This window comes from Poecilia latipinna, unplaced genomic scaffold (assembly GCF_001443285.1).
Source record: "Poecilia latipinna isolate Pla-1442-1.1 unplaced genomic scaffold, P_latipinna-1.0 Scaffold1885, whole genome shotgun sequence".
In the NCBI taxonomy this organism is placed as follows: domain Eukaryota; kingdom Metazoa; phylum Chordata; class Actinopteri; order Cyprinodontiformes; family Poeciliidae; genus Poecilia; species Poecilia latipinna.
The window spans coordinates 81,263-91,209 of NW_015114501.1; the positions used below are offsets into that span (position 1 = coordinate 81,263).

The following is a 9,947-nucleotide window of genomic DNA, read 5'->3' on the forward strand; positions in this document are numbered from 1 at the left end:
GGTCAAACTGCCGCTGATAAACCCTGTGCAGTCTAATTTTATCACCTTGAGGAACTTCTCCAATTCCTAACTTCTACAAACGTCTTCCCGTGCTGCTTTATTGAGCCTAAGCGTGCAACAATTAAAAATAAATAATAAGCATGCATCGCTGGGGGGAAAAGTGCAGATCAATTCATGCACTGGTGAAGTTTTCCCCGTCATGACTCGGCCTACTCAAAGTTATTTTAGAATTGCATTTCTCACTGCAGCTCAGCAACTCATCACATGCATTTTAGTGGTCTGATGTGTCAAAAGTAGCGCTGTTTACATCCGCAAACTGCAGCGCATCGGCTCGACGCGGCGCTCAGCTGGGATCAGCCTCTTCCTGGTCACAGCGCCGGACAAACGCCAGGAGAGAGAAGTCCACCTGCAGGACGCAGGAGCGTCTGGAAGCAGCTTTCTGATGAAGCATCTGGATAAACTCATGCGCTTTTCTGTTTCTCTGCTTCAAATGGTCAAGAGTTAAACAAGGAAGGAGGCGCAAAGATGGAGCCGGACCCCGACGGTCCGTTTCAGCGGGTGGAGAGGACGCTGATCTCAGTCTGGGTGAGCAGATATCAGGTTAACTTTACAGAGATTTGATGGTAAAGTTTAAAGTTGCGACATGAGCATTAATGTTTTAATAGTGTCTTTCTGTTTAGATGTTTCTCACACACACATTACACACATACATGTCCTTCTGCTCCTCCCTCCTCTATTGATCTATATTTGGTCTTTAACTTACATCGGTCACGTTTCTCCGCTTTTTTCTTTTATCTTCTTTATTTGTTTACTATTTATTAAAATTATTTGCTCTGCTTAAACACATCGGCTCAGTTTAAACATTATGATAAAATATACATGTATATTTATATATTTCCATATTTATTGAAAATGTCACTATGTCGTGACAGTATGTTACGCTTATGTTAACTATAAACAACCAATCAGAGCCAGGAGGCGGGGCTTAGCACAGCTAGCATAGCATATTGTGAATGGTCAGGCTAGTTAGCATAGCCACTGATGACGGAGGATAAACGGTTTTTCTGTATAGGTCAGTTGTTTCTCTGTCATTAGCACATTTAGCAGGGGGAACACTAAGCCCCCCTTCCTGTCTCTGATTGGTTGTTTTTGAACGGGAGCGGTGCATTTCTTCCATTGGTAGCAGCTCATGGAGGAAATTCGATCTTTTCACAGATTATCTGTCTAATATTAACAAATATGTAAAAACTGTTTTTGGAATAAAAGTTACATAGTGCAGCTTTAAATAATGCTGCCTTTGGCAATAAAGTATGGTGGGATACAATTTATGGAAGCCCATTTCTGCCACCAGGATGGGGAAAAAGTGTATAATTTGATGTCTCATGATAATCACTTAATTATTTCAGCTGAGATAATATCTTGTAATTCATTCTAATGAAAAGATACAGCTTAAGTTTAATAAAATTATATTCTTATGAATGTCTGATAAGGGTTAACCTGTTCTGTAGGATCTAAAGTCAAAAATGTGTCCAAACAAGGCAGCAATACAAGAAGTACTTCCTTTCTCACTTCAACATAAGACTCAAACATAGAGACTTTTAGATTGAAAAAATTTTAGATTTCTTCAATCTAAAATCCTTCTCCTTTATATCCAGGACTCATAATAATCAGCTACTTTAGCAACAGTATGTTTTGAGTCAGTCCATGGAGTTTCAATAGTCGTGGTTTTTGTCACATCCATACTTAATAATCTCATATCCTGCAGTTTTTACAAACTTCCTCATGATATTGACTTATCCAATTCTAAATAAATGTATGTCTTATAAGAGGTCCAAATTCTTCTCTTTTTTTTCAACACATGGCAGGAATTTGCTCCCATACACAACACAAAACTCTTGATACAGTCAGAAAGAAAAGAGAAGAAAAGCAAGACAATATATTGTTTCTTAGGTTTAACTCTGGACTCACTATCAGCTCATAATTCATATAAATACATACATTTATGTGAATATATTTGTTTCTAAAGTCAATTAACTGACTTAATGAAGCATGTTAGGATGAAATGGCTGAAAACTCAAGGTGTGCATCAGGGTCGTGTCTAAAATATTTCAGCCCACTCCTGATTTCTGATCATGACTTTGCAGAGGCTGTCTGGAAACAGAACAGAGTGGGTTGATGAAGGACAGAAAAAGATACTAATAGGTCTTAAAATATTTCTGAACGTCATGCACTCGCCTTCTTTTCTTCTGAATTATGCTCATAAACAGGATGCAGACTCTCTGATTGGAGGTGGGGCATCAAATTTACAGCCATGGTAATTGCACCTCGACCCCACTTGGTGGCGCCACTGAACACAAGACCTCAGATATTTAAATATCTCTTTTGTAAAACCTTCTTATGTTCACTGTCAGGTTTTAGCTGCTAGTTCTTTTTGCTAAAATGCCATTTTATTACCAATTAAACTGAGTTATCATAGGCAGATGTCTTACACTACAATATGACTGACAGTTTGCTAACTTTGAATAAAATTTACCACTATTTAGTGGTATTTATGCAAAAGGTTTTAAACAAAAAGGCATAAAAATAATCCAGTCAGTTTTGTTTTCAACTGAAATGCAGAAATTATTTGTCTTGCTTCTGAAGTTATCTACTATATTTATGATTACAACAATAAATATGTTAATTAGGACATTTATTGTTGTTTATAGTAAAGAATGGTAAAGCTCTTCTCTGAGTTGTTATGAAGCCTGGTTGTCTGCCTGAGTACCTGCAGTTTGCTGCATTTCTCTTTTAGCTATTAACATAAATAGCTTTATATTAACTATTTGTGTTTTTCATAACTGTATTCACAAATGGACAATGCAGTTTTGGACCTGAATCAAACCAAGTCTGCCAGACTATCAGGTGTGAAATCACCCTAAGAGCCTTATGATGCATAAATGATCCTTAGGTTTAGAGCAAAGTGGCTTAACAGACAACATTTCTTTGAAACATCTTTAGAAAGTAGGAGATTATAAAAATACCTGTTTGTTTGCGAGCAGATCATAAGGACATAGGAAATGACTTTTTCACAGTACTGTGAAACGTTGTCATGTTTTGCACATATCAGGAATATGCACGTATTTTAACAGCACACCTTTAATATTACATAAGTGAGATCTGTTATTTAATCGGTAATCAGCGAAGGCCACTTCTTTCAGACTCTCTAATGAACCATTGTTGTTCTAAAACAGGAAAGGGCCTTTAACAATCAGCCTGCAAAGTGGCAAGGACTCTATTGTGTAAAAAGCCTATTGCACTGTTAGTGTACAAGTGGAACTAAGTGCCTTCTTATGTCTCTCTCTCTTCTGCGTCAGATTGTGCACAGCACACTCATTAAGATGAATAACACTTTCCCATCTCTTCCCCAGTGTTACATAAGTGAAGCTGTGAGCAGATTCCTGAGGCCACAAGCAGTTGAAGCCACCAATAATAACCCAACATCCTCAGATGAACCTGGAGTCGACGGCGAGCCTGCTGACGGTAGCCAAAAAGATGACGATGCCAGAGGGGTTGAAGTCGGCGAGGAACCGTCTCTTTCGACTGTTTCCCTTGTTAGTTTGTCTTCGCCAGTTGTTGCATGGGAGCGCTGCGCTGCAGACATCGACTTGAAGCCCAAAGAAGAAGATCATGAGAACAAAGAGGACCTAATAGAGGAACAACGTTCTCAAACAGGAAATGACTTTGCAGGGCTGCTGGTCACAGGAAGTGCAAAGGCACATCAAGGCAGTCAAGAGAAAACTGAGATCGAGAAATGTGACACTTGTGAGGAAAGTCTGGGTCCTGAAAACGATGGACAGCGTGCAACTAGTGGATCTGGACATGTATGGGTAAAGGAGGGAGAGATTGAAGACATCACTCCCTTGGATTCAAGAGAAGCAAGACCGGGTGATCATCAAAAAGTGATGGAAACCTTGGCAGACATTGAGGAAGAAGCTGAAGAAAACTCAGGGGAGGAAAGCAATGAAAAGATAGGAGATCAAAAGGTCAACAAAGCTTCTGCAGCGACCCTAGGAGATGCAAACATCAGTGAAGATGCATCACAGCTGGGTTCTGGTAATGAAAACCTCTCAGATGAGAAAACTAAAGACGTAGAAACTCAGCTTAGACAGTTATCAGAAGATGACAACGTCCAGATGAGAGTCGTTGAAGACGCTGCAACGGCACAAAAGTCAGAACAGGACAAGAGCGGACGGATGGCCGAAGATATTTTAACTCAAAGTGGCAGCAAAGATGTGCAAAAAACAGAACCAGACTTGACCGAGTTTACAATTACAGAAGAGGATGTGCTGGTCACCATTATGCAAACTGCAGAAGAAGATGTGACCGTGGAAGAATTATCAGCAGATCTTGATTATGAGATGGCAGAAGGCAAGAATCTCTCAGCTGAAAATGAAAACTCAGCAGAGCAAACGCAACAAGTGAAAACTCTTGTCTGCCAGGAATTGTCAGGTGTGGCAGAAGATGAGAGGGTTGAGGAGGAAGAGGATCATAAGTCTACAACACATGAAGAGTCAGAGGAGAGGAAGAGTAGCAGAGCAGACGAAGAGGAAAATATTTTAGCCCAAAGTGTCACAAGCAGCGAGGACGAACAGGATCTAAAAGGAAATGACTCTGCAGAGGCACTGATCAATGAAAACATGACTGAACATCAACTTGGATTGGAGAAAAAGTTGCACACTTCTGCAGAAAGAGATGAGGTTGTAAACAAAGAAGACCTGGAGGAAGAGAGAGATGAAATACAAGAAGAAAATGAAGAAGACTTGAAAGAAGAAAGTGAGGTAAAACAACACACTGCAAAGGAAGAGAGCAGAAATCAGAGGGAATGTGAGGCTGCGGCAGAGATGCTAGGAGATGCTAACATCTGTGAAGACGCATCACAGCTGAAATCTGAAAATGAAAACACAGAAGAGAGAATGCAACAAGTAGAAGCTCAGCATCTTGTCTGCAAAGAGTTGTCAGGTGTGGCAGAGGGTGAGAGGATTGAGGAGGAAGAGTCTGCAACACATGAAGAGGTAGAGAAGAGGAAGAGTAGCAGAGCAGTTCAAGATGTCCAACATGAGGAAAATGTTTTAATCCAAAGTGTCACACGCAGCGAGGATGATGAAGAACAGTTTAGTCTAAAAGGAAATGACTCTGCAGGACAGCTGATAAATGAAAACATGACTGAACATCAACTTGGACTAGAGAAAAAGTTGCACACTTCTGCAGAAACAGAAGTGATTGAAAAGAAAGAAGAAAATACAGCCAATGAGGCAAATGATGAAGAGCTGGAAAAAAGAGGTGATGGAGAAGTTGTTGGGGAAGAGTCTGTGAGCAGAAAGAGAGAAGATGACGTCCAAAAAGTGGATGAAGTTAAAGAAGAGTTGGAGGAAGAGAGCAATGAAATCCAGGCGGATGATAGAGAAAAAAATGAAGAAGAGTTTGAGGAAGAAAGTGAGACAGAACAGTTTACCACTGATGGAGAGACAGGAGAACAAAAGGAGGGTGAGGCTGCCGCAGCGATGCTAGGAGTTACTAACATCTGTGAAAATGCATCACAGTTACCTTTTGAGAAAACTAACGATGTAGGAACTCTTCTTCCTGTCTGCAAAGAGTTTGAGAACGCCCAGATGACTGTTTTTGAAAAAGATCTGAATACAGCTGCAAACCAACAGACAACAGAAGAGTCAGAACAAGATAAGAGCAGAAGGACAAATGAAGAGGAAAATATTTCCACCCAAAGTGTCACAAGCAGCGAGAATGATCAGAGGACAGAAGAGGAGCAGTTTAGCCAAACAGGAAACGACTCTGCAGATCAGCTGATCACTGAAGACACGACGACACACCAACTTGGATTAGAGAAAACTGAGATCCAAAAGTTGGACACTTGTGAAGAAATAGAAAGAGTTGAAAACAAAGAAGACTTTCAGGAAGAGAGAGGTGAAATAGAGGAAGTCAATCAAGATGAAGACTTTGAGGTAGAACAACACATCGTGAAAGAAGAGAGAGAAGAGCAAAAAGAAGATGAGGCTGGCGCAGTAATGCTAAGAGATGCTAACGTCTGTGAAGATGCATCGCAGCTGAAATCTGAAAATGAAAACTCAGCAGAGAGAACAGAACAAGTGGAAACTCAACACCTTGTTTGCAAAGAGTTGTCTGGTGTGGTTGAGGATGAGGGGGTTGAGGACGAAGAGTCTGTCACATGTGAAGAGGAAGAGCAGGATAAGAGTAGCAGAGAAGATGTCAGACAAGAAGAAAATATTTTAACTCAAAGTGCCACAAGCAGCGAGGCTGATGAAGACACAGGAGAGGAGCAGTTCGACCAAACAGACAGCGACCAATCTGATGATGAAGCCAAAGAAGACATGCAGGAAGAGAGCAGTGAAATCCAGGAAGATGATGGAGAGGAAAGTGAAAAAGACTTTGAGGAAAAGAGTGAGGCACCTGGAAACGATGAAGAGGAAGCAACTGTTGGGTCTGGACATGTACAGGTAAAAGAGGGAGTGAGAGACGGGATTGAATCAAGTGAAGAAGAGGAGTATGTGAGACTGGATGATCGTTGGAAAGTGTCAGAAACCTTGGCGGACATTGCAGAAGATGATGAAGAAGGAGCTGAAGAAGACTCTGAGGAAGAAAGCAAGATGCAAGAAAGCACCCCAACAAAGGAGGAAGAGGGCGGCAATGAAAAGACAGAAGAAAGGGACAATAAAGCTTCTGCAGCAATGCTGGAAAATGCAAACCTCAGTGAAGATGCATCACAGCTGAACTTCTCAGATGAGAAAACTAAAGTAGAAACTCTTCTCCCTGTCTGCAAAGATGAGCTAACTGACATCAGTGTCCAGATGACCAAAGATCTGAATCAGACAACAGATGAGGAGTTGGAAGAGGACAAGAGCAGAAGAAGAATCGAAGAGGAAAAAACTGATTTTACATTTAAAGAGGACGATGTCACCAGTATGCACACAGAGAAAGAAATGACTTTGGAAGAAATTTCATCAGATGTTGAGGAGAGGCTTTCCGACAAAGAGATCTGCATGAAAAGAGTTTGCACAACCGCCCCACTTACTGTAAAAGCTGAAGGCGAGTCTGAACGGGAAATAAACATTGGCTTTAGCGACGTTCCCTCGGGGGTAATTGAAGGCCAGACTGGCCTGTCTCACGAGCTCAACACCAAGGCGTGCGAGGAAACTCCAGAGGCAGTTCCTGAGCACAACAATGAACTTGAGTCAGATGAAAATACCACACAAAGGTTCTTCGAGGGGGGAAATTCAGAGGAAATTCAGACCATTCACTTACCAGAAGAGGTGGAGGTCTTTAAAAGCAGCAAAGCAGGAGGAGGTGAATATTTACTGATAAGAGAAGGCAGCACAGAGGAAAGCAAGAAGGAGTTGCAGGTTGGAACGCTTCAATTTGCAGAAGATACAGAGAAGCCAAAAAGCGACAACGTAAATCTGGAATTAGATCATTTTTCTGAGGAAGAAAAGGTCGAGTTACTGGATACTTCAATGAAGACAGAGATCAAACAATCAGATGAGGAATTTGAGCCTGAACTGGAGGATGAGGACGAAACGGCTGAACGGGAAACAAACAGGCTGCCCCAAGATGTCTGTGAGAAAAGAGACGCTGTAGCAGCTGATGAAGGAGTTGATTCTGCAGATGAAACTCCTGAATCCCCCAAGAGTGAAGAAGGGAAGATGACACAGATAGGTCTTGGTCCAGAACTTGTACAAGCTTTTAGATTGGAGGATGACCATGAGACTGAGCCTAAATTATTTGATGAAAGTGCCACTGAACTTCCGTTGGTGAGGTTTGACACTGAAGAACAAGACAAAGGTCAGCCGGAGCACGAAGTCCTGAATTTAAATGAGATCATGACTCTTCAGTTAGTGGGGACAGCATCTGATCTGATCACAGGACAATCAGCCTTATTGCAGCGTCAGATAACAACAGACGCAGAAACAGCTGATGAATCTGAGACGATCCTTGGTGAAATTGCAAATGAGCCACAAGAAACGGAGAAACACTCAGAAAATCCGGCTGAAGAACATCAGGATGGGATTGATGAAGAAATCCTTGATTTGTGGATCGAGACAGCGATGTCAAAGGACACTGGTGGGATTAAAGAAGACCAATTTACAGAGGAACCAGGCGAAACATCATCAGAGGAGAAGAAAGAGGGAGTGATGGAGGCAATTTCAGAAGACACAGAAACTTCCTTGACCACACTGGACTCTGGGTTTTTGGACCAGACTTTCAGTGAGATTCAGATAATTAAATCAGGAGACACCGGATTACTTCCCAACAAAAATGACAATTCAGAAGACATCTGTGTAGTTCCTACATCTAGCTCTGAATCTGCATTGATCGAAGAAATGGTTGAAACTCCTCAGCCTTACCCGATAGCAGAGGGAGCATCCGGTGAGATCGGATCCTGCCCTGATTCAGGAGTTTCATCACCAGAACCAAAACATCCGAATCAGGAAGGAGGCAGACCTGAAGAGAAGCAGGATGAAACTAAACCAGAGACAGACGCAGTGAGTGGAGACAATGAAGAAGCAGATGTTACGTCGCTGACAGAAGCAACAGAGTCCGACATCTCCAGTGAAGCCCAGATCTCTCCTCTGTCAGAGGAGGAAAGTGTTTTGACTGAATCGCCTTCTGGACCTGAGAAGAGAAATTTCTCCCTGGTTGCACCAGAGGAAAAACCTTCAGAAGATCTCAGCGAATCATTTCCAGCCCCAAGCGGGACTGAGCTGGAAGAAGATTGGACCGAGGTATTGTTTCAGACAAACCAAAGCAATATCAGTTCTCTGAAGTTCTCTGCAAAAACACTGAATCTTACCAAGTAGTTTTGGTCTATTTTCTGGTGGAAATACCTTCGTACATTTGAATTAAGATAAAACTTTTCAGCAAGATACAGGAGCTTGTTTTTAGCTAATAATCCCTTAACATGGATGAAAATGTTCTAGTTTCATCCAGGTGTTATTTCAATTAACACATGGGAAAAATGTCTTGTTATGAGTGGAATAATCTGCCAGTGGAACAAGAACATTTTCATATATATTGAGCAATTATTGTCTTAATTCAAGTGTGCTTAGGTGTTTGCACTAGAACACAGACTAAAAATATTTGGTAAGTTTCTGATTTCTTGCAGTGTGCAGATAAGCCATAGAATGAGATGATTTTTTTATTTGCAGGTTGATGCCGCCTTGCTTGATTTTGCAGTGCAAAAGTCTCGCATTGCGGTGAAAAACCCTCGTGTTAGGCCCCCGACGGACCCCCGCTCCTTAATCCATAAGCCGTCTGTGGATCCAACTCCGTCGCTGCCGGTGCCTGGTAAAGTTCCTGTGGGTTTGCCTCTAGGCGGCTTGGGGCTCGGGATCAAACTGCCTGGTAGGTTTGATTCTCTGCAGCACATCAGTCCCTGTTTTCAACATTTTTTTATTATTATTATTTATGTATTTATGTTTGAATTCAGGGATTGGAGCAGGTTTTCCTGTTTTAAAGAAGACACAACGGCCCCCAAGACACGACGACAGCTCAGAAACACAATCACAGGTATCGCATTAATCTAATGATTCTTTAATCGATTATTCTGACAGTTAATCAGATTAAAAATTTCAGAGTATTCATTTAACAACTTCAATATTTTTAATGCATTATTAACAATACACTAAAAGATGCAAATAAATAAAAAATTAAATGATTCAATTCGGCATTAAAATATTTTAATACGTAAAATGCAAAAGCTAAGGAAGAGGATTAGGCCACTGAAAAAAATAAAAGCATTTTGACTTTTTTCAGATTTTGGATTATTTTCTCAGAAGACTAAATTTTTAAATTAAAGTCAGAATTCTGAGAATAAAATCAATATTTTGAGAAAAAGTCAGATTTTTTTCCAGTGGTCATAATTCTCCATATGTAAC

At 41.1% G+C, this 9,947-nt stretch overlaps 1 protein-coding gene across 1 annotated transcript in view; it reads left to right on the forward strand.

The window, feature by feature from the left end:
• The first annotated feature begins 306 nt into the window (after positions 1-306).
• The window catches only part of LOC106934951 (dentin sialophosphoprotein), a 14,243-nt gene continuing 4,602 nt past the window's right edge, over positions 307-9,947 (forward strand). Inside the window, exons 1-4 of the mRNA XM_015015133.1 lie at positions 307-585; positions 3,411-8,795; positions 9,219-9,414; positions 9,500-9,579. Coding sequence (XP_014870619.1) covers positions 526-585; positions 3,411-8,795; positions 9,219-9,414; positions 9,500-9,579 — 5,721 coding nt within the window. The 5' untranslated portion in view covers positions 307-525. The remainder of the gene's footprint in view (positions 586-3,410; positions 8,796-9,218; positions 9,415-9,499; positions 9,580-9,947) is intronic.